At 42.8% G+C, this 18,502-nt stretch overlaps 1 protein-coding gene across 1 annotated transcript in view; it reads right to left on the bottom strand.

Annotated features, from left to right (window-relative positions):
• Nucleotides 1-438: 438 nt before the first annotated feature.
• The window catches only part of GRM7 (glutamate metabotropic receptor 7), a 323,989-nt gene continuing 305,925 nt past the window's right edge, over nucleotides 439-18,502 (bottom strand). Inside the window, exon 6 of the mRNA XM_024740677.1 lies at nucleotides 439-1,654. Within this exon, the coding sequence (XP_024596445.1) occupies nucleotides 1,605-1,654 (50 nt within the window). The 3' untranslated portion in view covers nucleotides 439-1,604. The remainder of the gene's footprint in view (nucleotides 1,655-18,502) is intronic.

Genomic DNA, 18,502 nt, shown 5'->3' with positions numbered 1-18,502 from the left:
CCCAGGTCTTAATCTTACTATCAGCGTGACCAACCTGTTTATTTGAAAACAGAGGCAAATGCTGTGTGATAGTTATCTTTACTTCCCTTTTGGTTAAGTTTTGGGGAGATGTTTATCTTTTCACTGCATCGCCCCAGACTGCTTTTTATTGACGCTAGTGTTTCTTCTTTATTTTCTCTTCCCTCCGGCGCTTTTGCTATCTTGGTTAGGTAATTTTCTGAGAAAATGTCTGAGGTTGTCATGTATCAACTTCAGTTACGAAGAAAGAAAATGCATGGGCTTAGTACAGCTTTTCTGTGAGAGGATTTAGCACCTCTGGGTTAGTACATGTATATCAGCTACAGCTTCACTGTGGGCTAAAACTTGTTGTTTTAACAAGTTTGGCCGTCTGCATTCCTCCCTAACTTAAAATCTGTATGAAATCAACTGTCACTAAAAAGGGATTAAACAACTAAAAATATTTATTGCGGGAAATAAAAAAGTTAACCAAAGTATTTTATTGATACATTCTTGGACAATATCACAGAATTGAAAGAAAATGGAAAGGGGTCTTGTTCAGCGAGGGTGTTTTTCCACTAAATTGGTACATGAGCAGCGGAATTAACGAAAGTACTTATTACAAACAGTAGAAAACACACATGCTTTTTGTTTTTAAAGTCCTTATCACACTGGTCAGTCATAGGGGGGCATGAACCAAACCTCAAGACATGAAAAGTCCGTATTCTTTTCTTCAGATAGCTTAGTCATTATTAAAATTATTGCAAAACACCCATATCCTAATTAAAATAACAAAAGAGAACACAAATACAAATATTGAACATAAGTGATTAAAGTGTACTGTAAAATACATTACTGGCATGCGTTCCAAAGATCAAGACCTCTATTCCGTTCGGCCAATACCTTTCTTCCGTGTGCCCTATCTTATACCAAAGATAGGTGGGGTGTACTTTCTCAGCACAGTTTTTGGTCTTTAAATATCTTTTTTTATCTTAAAAAAAATAACGTGATTTGCAGCGGTACTATAATCATAATTATACAGTCATGTACATACACTTTTCATTTTAGTCTGCTGAGAGCTTTTTAAAATTTTAATTGTTTTAAGGTTTTCCCAAATATCCCGCCATCTGAGAGGATAGGGTTCTGTGGAAAGAGGGCGTTCGAAAACAAACAGTGAACTGAGGTACAACATTGGATGGCAAAGTGCAAAAGTCCTCACAAACTGTACAGAAAATTTCAAAACCTTGCAGCCTGGAAGTACAGACATAGAAAGACAGTTCAGCCCCAAAACAGTCACTAAGGCTCTCAAAGGTTCACCCTAAAGAGCCTAGGTGGGACTTGAGTCTCAACGCTCCCTTTGGTAGGGAAGGTCCAGAATTGCAGCCGAGTTGGCAGTGCTCTTGCCAGTGACTTATTAAGCCAAGATAAAGTAAGAATATCTCATAAAGCAGCTGTGTAGGACACTTGGATCCTCTATCATTGGTCTCCCAGCCGGGGATGTTCCTCCGGTGATGGGTAGCGGGTAGGACCAAAAGAGTCCTATGCCAGGTTGGGTGACAAAATAACTGAGGGTCTTCCTCCTCCAGGGTTCCATGGAATGGAAAAGGTTAGATAACCAGGTTATTATAACTGACATACTTCTTTTTTGCAGCAGGGCCTGAAAGAAAAATGTGAAAGAGTCAGTCGTGACAATGACTCTGTTTGCAAAGGTAGAAGCAGAATTAGATCTATGATGACTTGGGTGCCAGGGCAAGATGGGACAATGCAAATCGTGCTGGATTTCTTTGACTACTTGTAGGATTTTGTCCACTAAAATCTGCTGTGCCCAGCAATTCTCAAACCATCTGGGTTCTCTATTCTGCACTACCTCCAACCTCCTTTATAAATTTATTCCGTACCGTGAATAAATTTATTAGTCCGTGTCATGCTTTCCAGTTAGCTCGAAGGACCCACCCATGTTGCAGTCAATTTCCTTTTGTGATCTTCTCCCAGACCTCATAATAAATGACCTTTGCTTGGCAAAAGTCTGTCCTGGGTCACTGGAATTAATTTAGGTTGGCTACAGATTAGACCAACCAGAGTGCCTTCTCTGGTTCTGATTTACACAGTCAAATTACTATAGGTTGACTTTTATAGTGTTCTCATCGGTAACTTGTAAATGGTAATTTGCAGAATTGTTTCCAGCAAGGTTTGAAGCTTACTTAAATCTGCCCAGAATTTCAACATGCACAGGCTACGTTTGTTTTTCTTAAATGTACACTACTTTCTTTTTCTATTTGATATAGCGATTTCAGGACTCATCTTCATGCACTCCCTCACTCATTCATTCATTTATTTTATTCAGGTGTCTGTCAGCTGCCTACCATATGGCAGACAAGAGGCGAGGCACTGGTGAGCAGCTGATGAGCCAATCAGACCGTTTCCTGTCCTTGTGCTGGAAATAAAGACACCAAGATCCCAAGGTACATCCCTGCTTTGTGTGTTAGTTCTCTATACCTGCTGTCATGAGCCATGCTTCGTGGTTTTGCATTAGCTTCTGTTGGACACAAGGTAACCATCATGTAGCATTTGTTGATGACTTTACTTACTGTTCTTAGGTTCTAAATTCTTTTGTTCACTTAACACAAACAAGTTGCAAGAATTCTTCCAGAGCTCTTCTTTTTTTTAAAATATATTTATTTATTTATTTGGTTGTGCTGGGTCTTAGTTGCGGCAGGTGGGTGGGATCTAGTTCCCTGACCAGGGATCGAACCTGGGCCCCCTGCATTGGGACCGCGGAGTCTTAACCACTGTGCCACCAGGGAAGTCCCCAGAACTCTTAAGTAGGGATTTCTGTGTGAATTTAGAGGCAGGGAGAAGCCACAGTAACATGTTAGGAGAGGGTTTGTATCTGAACTTTGAGAAATGCAGCCAGTATGTTACAGAAGTATATACAACAAGACTGATCTTAGGTTCTGGATTAAATATTGAGACTCTCCTTCTGACAAATTCTGGTTTGAAGATGTAGGCTCATTTCTCTAGTCAGTCATGTTGCATTTATTAACTAAAATTAGAATGACAAAGTTATGTTATTGTATTATTATATCTTATATATATTATAATTATATGAAATCGAGGGTCTCCTGGAAAATCCGTCATGAGACTGGTCACTGTGCGTCCTCAGTTGATAAATGCATGGCTTCATCAATGCCTCGGTCTTCTAAGAAGGTTCTCGTTGTTATCACAGCCTTCGTTGTCGTCGGTGATATGCTTGATTTGAGGACGTATAGGAAAACTTTCTAAAGATTTTTTTTTTTTTTTACCCTGAAGTCTATCTACAGTGTTGCAGCTAGAGAACCCCAGCTTGACAGTTGCAAGAAATAGTCACAGCATGCCTTGTCAGATGCCAACATAGTAATTATCCTCAGGACAAAGGGAAGAAAAACAAACACGAAACCCGGAAGCTTATACTGACCTAAATATCTAAGACAACCTCTATTGCACGGTTAATTAAGATTATTTTCTATATGACCATAACGGTCTAGTGAAAAAAGCCAAACGTATTTGAAATTCCTCAGTTTACTTTAAAACACCAATTACTCAGAAAGAATCTTTGTCGAAAGAGTAAGAAACCTAGAAAATATTGTCCATGAATTGCAAATCTGAGCATTTGTTTGCATTAAACTATAATCAAGATGAGGCTATATTAAAAAAAAAGTAGAAGTGATGATAATAACGGGAATTCACTATTGCTTGGCATGGATTATCTTCTTGTGTTCTCTGGTAACCTTGAGATGAGGGCTGATGCTGCTGCATTTGGACTCACCTGACTCAGGGTCTGATTCAGCTCTAGTGCTTACTTGAGATATGATCTAGACCGGTCCCATGACACTGAACTTCTCTGAGCCTTTGTAAAATAAGTAGAATAATTGTCACCCTGTGGGTTGTTAATGGCACAAATGTATGAAATATCCTAGTTTCTCATCTGATAACATAATGTATTTTTAAATTACAAAGTTCTGTGTAGATGATTAGCCCCAGTGCATGCTTTCTCTGCAGAACGGCTGAGAGACATGGCAGCAAAATGATAATGGAGTTGTGTAAATCCTAGAATGACAATTTCTTTCTTTTCCTTTTTTTTTTTTTTTTTAAGAGCAGAGAAGGGTTTACTGCAGGGCCAAGCAAGGAGAACGGGTGGCTTGTGCTCAAAAACCCCGAACTCCTAGAATGACAATTTCTGTACTTCTCAGAGCACTGACCAACGTATTGGAATGTTTACTTTTAAACCATTGTAGCCTTATGAGTAAATAAAATAAGTGTCTGTGGTGTCTGGTAATTCCATTTATTTGAATAGCGATGTAGTTCATGGCCTAAGAAAGAAATATTGCTTAGCTCTGAATAGATGTACAGCGAAATACTCTCTAAGGAAATAGGCTTTTTATTGTTAAATGGCTACAATTTTTTTCTTTTATAAAATTGTAAGTTTCAAGGAACAAGAGGAATGGAAGGCATGGTCCCTATTGAATTTTAAAAATTATCTTTATCAGAAGTTCTCAAAGCAAGGGATCTTGAAGAGTTGGTGTTTACATGAGGCAGTGCTGTGGACACTGGTTTCTGCAATGAATTACTAACACACCCTTGCTAGTTAAGAAAGGTCAGACATTCCATCTTCTTCTTGGCATATTGTCAAAATCAAGCTCGATTAACTTCAGTGAATTAGTTGTTTTCTCTTTAATTTTCTCTGAGCCTTTTTGTCCCACAAAAATTTCTCAAAGTGTGTTCTGTGAAGTGCTTGTCACTCAGATTATAGAAAGTGAAGGATAAAAGACAAAAATGGAGAAGAACTTGAGTCTAATGGCTATTGTAAGAAACACTGAATTGTAGGAAACAGTGAATAAGTAAAATTAAATAGGGCTCTTTTCTGTACCCCATATTTAATTTACTTTTTAAATAACAAGGAATTCTGTAGTTTAGTAACAAAGACTGTGTTTTCCTGAGCTATTTAAAAAATTTTATATGTGTGTGTAGATATGTACTTATCAAGTGTGTGTGCGCGAAGTGATTCAAACAGCTACAGAAGGTGAACATAATATATCACAGCCTCCAAAATAAGATGTTAACATATTGACATCTTTGCTCCACGTGCCCCTCCATCCGCCCGTGGGAAATAAAGCAGAGTGGAAGCCACCCGGGCACCCCCCAGACTTCCCCATCCCCACTGCCAGTCTTCTCCTGCCCCTCCCCCCCACCAAGGCTACCATTCTCGTATCGGTCTGGGTCCTTCCCAATGTGGTTTCATACCGCTATTGTCTTGTTGCCCATAAACTATAGATAGGCATTGCTTTGTGTTTTTTATTAAATATCGACAAAAGTGGTATCATTCTGCCCACAGTCATTCGCAAACTGTTTTTCATATAACTTTGTGGTTTTAAGATTTATTGATGTCGATTTGGTCATCGTAGTTACTGTGGAGTTTTCTTTTATCAACATGGAAAAGTTTCTCTAACTCTTTTCTTACGATGGACTCTACTTTCTGTTTCCAGTAACAAACAGTGCTAGTGTCTGAAAAACAGCATCAGTTACAGAGTTAGGTAACAAAGCTATAGACCAGGAGAAACTATTTGCTACATATTTAACTGACAAATGATTGATACCCCAAATTTTTGAAATGTATAAAAGACAACTTAATTAAAAAAGGAAGGTATAAAAAGGTAATTTGTAGTGAAGAAGAAAAATGCTTAACCTCATCAATTTGAAAAATACAAATTAAAATCATAAGCAGATAGTATTTCATGCCCATATCCTTACAAAATGAAAACATGTGCTGACGCCATGAGTTGGTGAGGGTGCGAAGAATTAGAAATTCTTAGGCCACACTGGTGGAAATGTAGATTACTAAGATCACATGGGAGACATGTTTGGAAATATCTAGAAAGGTAAAGATAGTCATACCACGGACTCAGCAATTTCCTTAATTGGTTACCTCCTGCTCTCTTCTTGGGTTGTAGTTTCCCAAAGTCACTTTCTCCAGGGAGCCTTTCCTGACCCCCTGAATTCAAGCCAGGTGTCCCTGCTCCTCTTGCGTGGCCTTTCTGTTTTTCCTTTGTCGTCCTTAACACAGCCAGGGTGCATCACTTTTTCCCATGTTTACAACATTAGCCCTCCCAGGACCTTTTCTTCCAACTGCCTAGGGAGTGCGTAATACATAGTCATTGCTCAATATTTATTACTATATGTAATAATATATGTATTACTTAGTATGTGTTATCATAGAAGGGCCTCTGCTCTCTGAAGTTCTTGTCAGCTCTACGAGGATCCTGTGGGGGAAATAGACCACAGAAAATACGTGGGAACTTTGCCATCATTTTTTTCCCTCGGGTCCCTGTGGTGCTAGTCTGTACAAAGCTAACCGTTGCTATAGCTCCTCAGATTTCATTTGTAAGTTAAACCACAGCACTCTTTTTTCCCACTTTAGCATCCAAGGAGGGCCACAATAGCCCAGCTAAAATTGAGAAATCAATTTTCAATTCTGCCATGAAAGGAGTCAATGAACATTTGTGTTTCTTTAAAAAACCTAACTGGTGCTTTAAGATGTAGAACGTCAAGCACAGGTTTACACGGTTCTTAAAATATGCATTTAAGGCAAATATATAAAGTCTCTGTTTTGAAACACCTTTCAGCTTAGCCAAGCTAATATCTGGGTTATTTGACTGAGGCTGTATACGTTTTGCCTTGGAAAATAAAGATGCACTGAATTACTGCATCACAGATCTCTGCTCTTTCTCGTTATGCCCTTTGCCTGGGCATTGAAACACTTGTGTGTATTTGCGGTTTCAGTATATTATGGATCCCAGCATTCTGCAGCGCAGTGATGCATCCAATATTGAAGCTGTGCATCAAAGCCCTTCTTAAGGATAATGTCATAAATAAGGCGGTAGTGATAAAATAGTAGCAGAACGGTACTTAGTGATCACAGATGAAAAGCTGGAGCTAAAATCCCGGCCTTACTCTTTTTAGGGCAGGAGATTCACAGTCCGTCATCCTTCATTCATTTCATCACCTGTTACCGAGAGTTCACAGTGTGCTAGTAGTTTGGCTAAAAATCGGAGGCACAAAGCTAGGGAAAAATAGTCTGTATCCTGGAACATTTCCCGGTTCAGTGCAATTCAACACATATTTATTGAGCACCTACTATGTGTCAGACACTGTTATAGGCAGGGCGACATAGCTGTGTTACACTGCGGCGCAGTTCCTCCTTTTATGGCGCTTATATTCCACTAGAGGAAGGCAGATCGTTAAAAAAAAAAAAGAAAAGAAAAGTAGATAGAGCCAATTCTTATTATTCACAGTTGCTGTATTCTATGAAGTTGCTGTAAACACTGAATTAGTGAATACTAAACCATTGCTCCTAGGGGAGGTACAGGGCCAGGTTCCTGTGAGCCTCAGGTCACAACATTTTTGTCAACCAATCAGTACATAACCTTGTGGTATGTTTGTTTCTGTTTAAAGAAACTTTGTTTAACATCTCGTGTTGATTCATTAATATTGAACTCATTGTCAGTAGGACTACAACCCATGCCTGAACGAAGCTTATCTAACATGTGTCTTTTTCTCTGTAAGGCACATCACACCCACCCTGCACTTAAGGAACCCTAGACAGCACTGCAGCACTCTGCCCGGTGTAAAATCACCCAAAGAAGTACAAACATGTGAAATACAGGTATTAAATAGACTGCAGAAACACACTTTTTTTTGGCACATGAGAGCTGAAACCCTTGTCGACCTGAGCTTAGAATGTGTACGTCCAGTGACAAATACACTCTACATACGTCCACAAACAATTGCTAGAAAACACCACAGTGTAGGTTTTGGTGATACAAATCAGGCTTAGTGGGTAGGCGAGTTTGCAAATTGGGAACCCATGAATAATGAGGATCAACACAGTGATGGTGTCAGACGATCTCAGACACCTGGGGAAAGGCTGCCAAAGGGGATAGAGAGGAATTGGGCAAAGGTCGCTGACCTCAAAAAGGTGCAAGTTGAGGTTCAAAGGGGAATGTCATTTGAGCAGAGTTTGGAAGGAGATGAGAGAGAAGCTGTGCAGATACTTGGATCACAGAGTGATGGCAGGTGCAAAGCCCTGAGGCTAGGCTGGCAGCTGAAAGGCCAGGATGCTGGAACAAAGACAGTGAGCAGAATGGTGCGTGGAGGATAATAACAACCCTGGCAGGAGGTGGTATCACTAACGTGGGCGCAGAGGAAGGGTGGAAAATCGTGCCTGAGGCCCTCGGGAGAGGTCTCAAAGTAGAGGGAATATGGAATCGTGCTTGAGCAGTGAACTGGAGACACTTCCCTGCCTGGGGACATGGGGGTCAGGGCACAGGTGTTGGACATTCCACCTGGAGGGTACCACGTTAGCCTTTTCTGTGAAGAAGCTGAGGGTTTAGAGAGAATAGCAAAAAGTTTGAAGAGTTCGGCCTGTACAGGGCTCATGCAGAGAAGAAAGAATGCTGGAAGAGGTGGCAAGGGTATTTTATGCTGCACATAAGGTTCTGGATATTAGGATGAACTGTGAGAATTCAGTGCCAATATTTGAAAGAAGGAGAGAGGGTTCCAACAGTAGCCTGAAGGATGGGTTGGAAATGGGGTAGAGGTAGAGGACGGTAAGTGCAGGAAGGGAGATCAGCTTGGAGGTGATGGAGTGATTAGGATTGTTTGTGTTAGGTGGAATTCCAGGACAATACTACAGTGGGGTTCTTGATGAGGAAGCATCTCCTGGGGCCACGTTTGCCCTCACCACCACCATGCTGTCTTGGGGATGAGAACATGAACAAGAGCCTCCTTGGCCATGGTCATGGAGAAGCATCCTTGAGGCCTGAGCTATATTGTTCTTTTGTTTGGTGTTTAATTTGGGAGGGACTGTGTGTGACATGGCAGTCAAGTTCTGTCGAGTTCAGTTCAACTGACTCTTGTTTTGTGGCCGCAGATCATAGAGGACCGGTGGGCTCAAAGGAGAGGAAACCAGAGAAGACTCCTGACCTAGGCAGAGAAAAGAGATGAAGGAAACCTTAACGTTCCTTCCTTTCTTGGAATCCAGCTGAGTTTAACTTTGTGGGCAAAAGGCAGGGCTTGAGGACTGAAGCTCTGTCCCGAAATAAAGATGGCTGGAGTATCGCAAGGACTGTATATTTGCGGATCCTGGCTTTGGAAGATGGAAGGATTAGATTGTACGAAGGTAATAGAAATTAGGCGAAGCTTCACTTCACAACAAATATACGGCAGACGTCTACTAAGTGTTAAACACTAGTTGCTGGGGATACAGAGGGAATAAGACATTCCCCTGTCTTCAAGGAGCCCTCGGTCTAATAGGCCAGATTCCCAAAACTACGTACGTACACATACATATGTAACAAAATGAATGAGGGATGTTAAGTCTTTGGTTTGAAATTAGTTGAAACTAATGACAGGGAGCCTACTCGTGTGTCTGTCTGACAGTCCTTAAAGCTTCTCCCTTTGGCTTTATGCTTTCTGCCAGGATTTTTTCTCCTTCCTTCTGAGATAAATGCAAAGTGTTGAGGGGCCCGGTATTCCTGCCCCGATCTGTTTCCTGGAGCGTGAAAGTCCTCTGATCTTCATAGCTATAGGGCAGTTCTTCTCGTCACCCAGTCAAAGGCAACGGGCAAGTTGTTTGTCATAGAGAATGGTCAGGAGTAATCACAACTGTTAGTTGAAGGAAGAGAAAAGAGAGTTTGTATTCAGATGGATGGAACAGACCCTTAGCCATTCCATGCCTGTAGAGACAGGGGCTTCTACTGAAGAAACTGAAGGAGAGCCCCAGAAACTGCTCGTGGCTGGGGTCTAATGTTAGCAAGCCTGCGTCTCTCACTCTGGGCTCCCGTTACCCATCACAGGCACACAACCTGTGCTGGACTATACTCCTTCCATATTTTCCACCTTCACTGTTCTCTATAGCAGTGCTTTCTCTCCTCCTCTTTTCTTATACACATGGCAAATCTGTTACTGTATTTTGTGTAGGGCGGATTGAGATTGTCATTGAAGGTTAACCCCTTCGATGCCAGTCTCAATATTAGGTTCAAGGTGTTTAAGATTATTTAACAATCCCTAGGGAGATCTATCAAATTCCTAATTTTTTTTTTTTTTTGTGTTACCCGGGCCTCTCACTGCTGTGGCCTCTCCTGTTGCGGAGCCTGTGCTCCGGATATCAAATTCCTAACTTGAAATTGACGGTTTACAGTCTTTCCTTCAATGTGTTCTGTTTGCCCTGAGGCTGTGTAATGGACCTGTCCACAGTGCCTGTTCCTCTTTGAACTCTTGGTCAGATGACTTGGGATATAGCTCGATGGATTCTAATAGGAGACTGGAATTCCCATTACTGGAATTCAGCAGGGGTTTGTGGAAGCGTGCACTTACCTGGATTCAAGGCACTGGGTCTGGAGAGATTTGATGGGGAAGCTCAGGGTTGCCATGTATAGGGAGGGATAAAGAGACTACAGCTAGGAGACTGGGGACTGAGTGTTGAGTGCTATTAGAGGATTGCTTAGACGTGATAATGAGATAACGGTAGAGTTGGAGAACGTCTGCCTTCTGTGATGAACTGAAACATTTTGGAGTGATGTCTTATGGTATCTGATGTAACTGACTTTCAGATGGCTCAAGTCAAAAACACACAGATATATGTGAAGCCAATATAGTAAAATATTAACAGCGAGTATCTCAGTGGTGGATTATACCACAACTCTTTCTACTTTTCTGAATGTTTGAAAAGTTTCACGTCCAAAGTGAAATGTGTGCCTCACAACTGCTGTGAAGTTGCCCTACCTTTATCTCATCATATCCGCCACCGAGAAGTAATACTCTCCAGGCAGTCAGGTATCTCAGAGAAGAGATGAAAAGGAATTGCAGTACTTTGTGTGGCCTGGTGTAGAACTCTGACGATCCAAATTCAAGAGTGATCATCGAAATACCCACCGGAGTAAAAGGCAAAGGAGTGGGAAGATATAAGGACACAGGAGATGCAAGGATAACCACTAGTCAGCTGTATGACCTCGGGCAAGATACTTTATCTCTCTGTGCCTCAGTTTCCTCATCTAGAAAATGGACATAATAATAGCATGAATCTCTAGGGTCCTTAGGAAGATTAAATGAGTTAATATATGTAAGATACTTAGAATGGGGCTGGGTATAATTTTACTCAATATATGTAGCTATGATTAGTCTTCCCTCTGGATGCATTTAGAGAATCTCTCTCACACCCGTAACACTGACTCGTTGTATGTGCATGTGCTTTTCCCTTGGAAGAAAGAGTTCCTTCCAAAGCAGAAGGTCAGGCTGCCTGTACAGGGAAACTAAATTCGTTGTTGGATTTTTGGATGCTGTTAGGGTGTCAGCAACGATCCTTGAGGAGGTTTAAGGAGTTGTCAGAGCACCTAGTGCATTTCATCTGTTCACTGGAGAAGGAATCTGTCAAGTCGTTGTCAACAGGTTTCCACTTCCATCCGGTTGCACTGCCATCATTAGCTAGCGTTTCATCTCTGCAGAAGAAGCGTGATAGTGAAATCTTGCACTTTGACAGGTTGTATCAGTCAGCTGGAGGCAAAGGGGGAAGCCGGAGCTTGGCGTTTTCTATTACGGCAAAAATGGCAGTTCCTTACTGTACTGACAGACTTGTGTACGTACTCAGTGGCTGCCGCCACTCCTGCATACGATCCACGTCATCTTCGTGCAGTATCGGAACTGGTAACCGTTGATTCTAGAGATGCTTATTGTAGCACCGTTAGGTTATTTGTAAAATCAATTGCTGGAGATTATAAATGGGTATCTGTTTATCTATTGCTTTCATCCATTTTGATTTAATAAATTCGATCTCTGCCGATGAGTGCCCGAAGAATGTCAGTTGGATTAGCCGAAGCGTGTCATCCTCTGTTTATTCACTGCTCAATTATGCAGTTAGGGACTGAGCTGTGTCTGCATTGATAAAGCAAAGTGAAGACTGGCCCAAGAATCAAGCTGATTCTATCAACAAGACGAAGACTGACGCTATCCATGGGCGTCTATGACACCTGAATGTATATGAACATTGGGTCCATGTTACCCAGGTTGGTTATCTAACAGACTTAGCAGTTATCACTCAAAATTCCATATTTTCCAGGAAGCTTTTATGTACACAGCACACCAAATGACCTGTTACATCTCAAAGGGTGGTCTAACTTATACAATTTGATTTAAAACTGAGTAGGGTGAATCCTTGTGGAAACAATCAACATTGCTGAGTGGACGGGACACTAAAATTTTTTTCTCTTGAGAGTTTTTCTTTCCAAGATGTTAAGAAATATGTCTCCTGGACGAGGCATCAATGAGTCCAGACTTGTGCTCTGAATGTAGTAGCATCTGTTGAACACTTAGAACGTGCTAGACATTCCACTAAGCCCTTAATATTCACAAACCCTTTAATCCTTCCAGCCAGCCCTGCGAGGCGCAGGTACCAATATTATCCCAACTTTACTAAAAGACATTGAGACTTAGGGAGACGAAGGAACACATCCACTGTCATATCAGATATTCCCACCGTTTTTTGTGGGTTTTTTTTTTCCCCCACCTTTTTCGAACTTTGGTTTTTGATAGAGCGAGAGAGGGCTAGGAGAGGTGGGCTGATGTCATGGGCCATAGATACTTCTCACTCACCAAATACTTACCGCGTATCTGCTCTATACCAGGCGGGGCTGGACAGTAAGTTCCAAGGAAAGCTTGTCTGTGGCTCGCTGCTTCTTGAGCTTTAGCACCCATTACCCCTTGATTTCTTGCCTGAAACTCCAGGCCCCGATCCCCACGAATGTTCAGCTTGTTGTAGGAAGCGGTGCATCCTGTAGGAGGTCTCAGTGACTGAACTGGCAGCCTGGATACTTAGATTCCAGGAGCCTGCGGAGTTCGCCTGTCGGCAGCGATGGGCCCTGACAGCAAAGCCTGTCACGGAACGTTCCATTGCTCAGCATTGCCTTCCTTCTCACCAAGGGAGCCAGTGTAGGACAGATATTTTGAAAAAGAAATGCGGTGTTCGTTTAGGCTCAGAGGGAAGATTTGAATTAGGTGTTGTGATCACGGGTCACTCTTTAAATCCCCAGCCATAGGGCTGAGGAAGAAAGTTGAAGACGACCCAGCCTTTGCCTTCCCCCGGAGATGAAAAAGATGGCATTGCCTGAGTGGTGACGCCACGTAGTGGTGTGGGAGGTCACGTGAAGCTGGGGTTCACGAGATGACTCTCAGGTCATCAGACTTCCGGGATAGAAATCCCAGTTTTGCTCTGTAAACTGTGATCTTGTGAAAGGTCTCTGCGCCTCAGATTTTGTGCCTTTAAATTGTTTACAGTATCAGGATGGTGACAGTAATGATGTCGGGAGGATCAAATGTAATGTGCTTATTAGCATATAGTGCGGGACACTTACGGAGATGCTCTTTTCACCGCCACCATCACCTCCCTCTCCTTCACGGTTCCACCACCATCATTGTCACCATTGCAAGCTAGTCGTCTATACAAGATAAGGGAGTTCAGGAAGATGGTCATATCTAAACTCAGCTGGTGTCCCGCATCTCATAGGATCAACTCCTTTCAGAGGATGTCACGTAAACGCGAAATCACTGAGACACTTGGAATTGCCAGTTTCGCTGTTAGGTACCAGAGAGTTTTAAGGTCCGAACACAGTCTCCATTGAAAACCCTTAGGCTCTTGGGGAGGAGTCTTCGGAGTCTATGCTACAGTGTGTAAGGAGACTATTTTTTACAAAGAAAACAAAGGAGCACAGTTAGATTTTTACATCACTTCAGAATATAAGAGTGCATCCCTAGATGATAGGGTTTGGCTGAAGATATATTTTAATTTCTGGGAAATTCCATTGTTTTTGGTGACAGCAACACGGCAAATTCTTAAAATCTAGGCTGTTGCATTGCTAAGGAGAACAGACCTCTTTTTTCTTTCTGACAAGTATTTCCAAACAGTTAACTGTTCTCTGAGATAGTGACTGTTCCCTGGGAGATGTCACCTCCAACTGTCATAATAGTCACACCATTCACGCCACCATGACTACCTGTCTCTTTGGAGTAAAACAGCAATTGGTCAATAAATATTTACCAAGTCCCTAACATGAGCCACCTTCCGTTGCAGGTTCTAGGGCTGTGACGGGTGCACAAGCACATAAGGCATCACGCTAGCCTTCGAAGAGCTTCTACGCCGGGAGAAACCCTGAACTACTTAGGCACACGCCAGGGTTGCCAACTTTAGCAAAACTGTCACCAAAGACCCCACCGCTCTAAAGGCAATCACTTGCCATTAATCAGTCCTCCGTGACTTTCTGTTTATGATGTTGTTTCCTGGAACAGATGTAGACACCAGCCTGTCAGACAGGAAGTCCAGACTTCTGGCTTGGTCCATGGTCCTTGCTCCAGTTGCCACCCCAGGTCTTTTGTGTGGGCGAGTCCTGGCTTTTTTCATTTCTGTTTTCATCTGCAGCACCACTCTTGGTATGCTATTGGTGTGCTGTCTCAATTGTCAGCTCCCCAGTGTCTAAGTGAATCCCTTGTCTCCTTTTGTTGGCTGCCTTCCAGTAATGCCATGTTGTCACGTCTGCGGTCTCTTAGAGGCTTAGGACAACTCTTCCCCGCTCTTTTCAGTGTTGCCTTGTTCCAAGGCCGCCTCCTCTGTTACCTCCCACACCCTTAATGATGATCAGTCAGCTGGCTGTTGAGGTTCTTTTGTCGATTGTGAGGAAGCTGGACGGAAGGGGCGAATATGGGATGAAGCCGAGCCGTTAGACATCGGAAAGGGGATACTTTGAAATAGCTACTTAAAGATAACTTGCTTAATAAGGGTAACGGTTAATGTTTGTAGAGTGCTTGCCGTGCCCGGACATGGAACCAAGCATTATAGACAGAGCATCTCATCAGTGGTCTGAGAAGATGCCTTCATTCTCCCCATTTTGCAGATGGGGAAAGAGAGGCACAGAGAGGTTAAGTGTGACTCACAAGACCACAGAGCTAGATGAGCCAGGCCATTTGGCTCCAGAGTCCACGTCCAAACCACTGTGAACCGCTTCTTTTAATAGGCTTAGCGCTTGCTCATCTACTTCTAGAAATTTCTAGAAAATGGAAGTACTACAGAGCAAGAGAGGGGAGAAAATGAGTGAGCAGGGTTTAATGACCTATAAGGTCCTTCCTGCTGGCCTGCTCTAGCATCCCTCTGATGCTCCAGTAAGTGAGAACTGAGAAAACGTAGTAGTGGGTTTTGAAAAGTGGAGAGCAGGGTTCTGTTCATAGTGGGTAGAATTTGCTCTTCTGAACACCCTTCTCCTTTCTCCCTGCCTCTGCAAAAGCTCACACCTGGAAATAGAATCTCATTTCTGTCCAGCACCGAGGCCTCTCCCTTCCAGCTACTGATGAGCCATTATACCTGGCGAGCTACAGGTTGCCAACAGATGTCCAGAAACGAGTATATATCAGTTCTCAATGGGACAAGAATTTGCGATATGTTGGGTCCTTGTATTTGAATCCAGGTTTCCGTTTAGCTTGTCATAACTTCTGCATTTGGACAGTATATCCACTGCTTCTCTAAAGACCAATTCAGGTAGGTGATGGATTGAAACATCTGTGAGAGGAGAATCCTTTGGCCGAATGGCTGACTCTTTTCGGTCTCTCAGGGGAAATAAATACACCAGCAGTTTCCAGACCTTCTATCACTGTCTGTAGAATTCTCCAATCAACCTGATTTTACCTTTCCAAATCTGCAGTCTGCAAGAGGGTTCTGCTTTGCCTCTGTCTACTGGCAAAGACATTAGTCTGATTTCAACTTATTTTTTTAAGATCAAAGTTCTGGAAGTATTTTCTATACCATTTTTTTTGATGATTTCAAAATGAAAACTCAAATTGGCCCACCTATATAGTTCGTCCATTTTTAGATGGGGAAGAAGAAACGAGTCAGCAATCAGCATTTCGAAAAGAGGGAAGAAAAAGAACGATCCATTTTCAAGAAATTAAGAGAATTCCAGGAAGATATCCAATATTCTAAATTTCCACACTTGCAGTGTTTCTGTGGTTAACACCAGCAGCCTGAAAAATGAACCCAAGGCCATTTCAGAACTCCCATCTGAGCAAAAAAGATTAAATCATGCTCCGCACGCTTCACCAAATAAACAGAGCGAGGTGATGTAGTTTTGAAAATAAGAATTTCCACGGTAAGGAATGAAAGAAAGAGAGTTTATCAGGTAACCCCAAGTCAACCAGAAAATTCAATATGCCTTGAGCACCCGATTCCCCTTGCTCACTACTTAATCAGAGTGTTACTGAATCAGTTTGAACTCACTCACTCACTCTTCACCCTGCTGTTTTGGTGTCCTGTAAATACAGCCCAGATATCAATTTCTGTAACAGAGCCTACCATGAAAATAAAATCATTCAACCCACGGGATTAGGGTGTCCAAATGAACTATATTATGTATTCAACTTGGACTGGGGCTCTTAATTTCATTCCATTTTGGTGTCCTCGGTGGCAGTCTCTGAGCAAACTCAGGCAATGACAGCAACCGTGCCCTATATTCCCTTTTACAAAAAACCCTACAGATGCTTTCTACTTCTTAATATATGCCCCAGGCTTTGAGACGTTGACACGTAAAGTACTAAATATTGGTATTACTTTTGTGGGAAATGGTATTGGATAATGGTCGATTTCCAGACCCTCGTTCATATTCTGAAAAGTATTATTTTCTCTGTGGGCAGAAGAAATGGAGATGAGGGCAATAAATGTGGCTCAGACCTTGGGTAGTTATGGAATGAGTGTGGGGAATTGCTGGCCTAAGGAGTAGGTGTTTTAGAACGGACCAGGAAAAGGAGACAGCTTGTGTGCCGTTAGCGAGATGCGAATGGGCGGGGGTCTGTCCATCCTGTGTGTCTCTCAATCAGGAAACCATTCCCCTACAGCATGTTGGAAATCTCTCTGTTGGCCAAAGTTCCAGAATTTGGAACCAGACTTTGGGTTTTTCCCGATACTCTGGCGCGCAGCACACAGGATGGATTCCTTGGAAGGGGAGGGTCTGGTGGTACAAAGGAAGGTAGTAGTCAGGAATCCAGGGGAGAGGAATAACACTGCAGAGGGGAACCTGGCCTAGGGGAGGGCACTGAGTTCCTGCAGTTTCTTTGTAGGAGCAGGTAGAAATAGCAAAAGGAGGAAGGGACGCACGCGCGCACACACACGCACACACACGCAGATAAAATGTAGTGGGAGGTGAAGAAAAATGGAGAGACGAATGATTTAAAAATTAAAAGAGGGCTGAATTTGTAATCTTTGAGTTATATCTTCTTTCTCTCTGTGTATGCAGCATGGCTGTGAGGGACATGGTAATAAATGAGACTCTGGAAGCTGACTGGGAGTCTGAATCCCTGCACTGCCACTTACTGTGTGACCTTGGGTAGGCTGGTTAACCCCTCTGTGCTTTAGTTTACTTAACTGTTCTCTGAATACCAATAGAAACTGTTCATTGAGGGGTTCTGAGGATTCAGTAGCACTGACACTTAGGAATCATTTAATAAGCATTTGCTCTTATTATTATGTCAGTTCCTGATAAACATTCACATGGCCTTCTGTCTCCTCTGTTGCTTCGCTTTGTCAGAGACACAGTTGGAAACAAGGTATAGAAATAAATTATTTCAATTTTAAGAGAAGTGCTACCCATTTAATAGGAATTGTGTGATGAATTCCTCTGTAAACTCATTTTGGAGCCATAAGGGGTTCCAAAGTTTGGGTTTGCTTACTAAGGGACTGTATCTCTTGGTTCTGGACTGCTCTTTGCTTGTATGTGTGTGGTGTTTGAGCCACAAGTTAAGCCACAGTGTGGTGTTGGCTCTTCTGGCTTTGGCAGCTGAACAGCGGCTCTGGAGTTTCCTCCCCACAGAAGCTCTGAGGGTCCTGTGTTGTTAGAGCAACTTGAACGTTTATTGAGACTTAACGGGAAACAGTTTATGGAGCCCCGAGCTGGTGGGTTTGGCCTCTGTAAGTAGCCCTAGGATCCTCTCCGTTCCGTCTCAACGCCACCAACCTCCCAAGGAATTTTGGTACCATTTCTAGGCCTTGCATAGACCCGCAACCCAAGGGGTAGAGCTTCCAGAGGTTATTCGAAAGATCAGGCTCTGAGAGTGCGGCAGTTTTGATTTTCGTCTTCCCACGAGCCCAGAGGTGGGAGCCCAGGGCCGTCTTCCTTCCTCTGTGGCTTCTCTTTACTATTCCTCCACGTGGCCCAGCGAAACCAGGCCAGGGGCTGCTGCCGAGGGTGAACAGGGGAGCTAGTTCTTCGAAGAAGCACCTCACTGTCTTGTGCTCTCCCCGCCTCCAGCTTTGACAAAAGGAATTTTCCACGTGCTGTGACCTCAGTTTGAACATAAGGGTTGACGATAAAGACCCAGCTAAGAGTAAGCAGTCTGTAGCCCTCCTGTTCTGGTAAGGTCTACGCACAGATTGCCCTTGGGGACC

Source organism: Neophocaena asiaeorientalis, unplaced genomic scaffold, assembly GCF_003031525.2.
Source record: "Neophocaena asiaeorientalis asiaeorientalis breed wild unplaced genomic scaffold, Neophocaena_asiaeorientalis_V1.1 scaffold325, whole genome shotgun sequence".
Lineage (NCBI taxonomy): Eukaryota > Metazoa > Chordata > Mammalia > Artiodactyla > Phocoenidae > Neophocaena > Neophocaena asiaeorientalis.
This window is presented reverse-complemented; position numbering and strand designations above follow the sequence as displayed.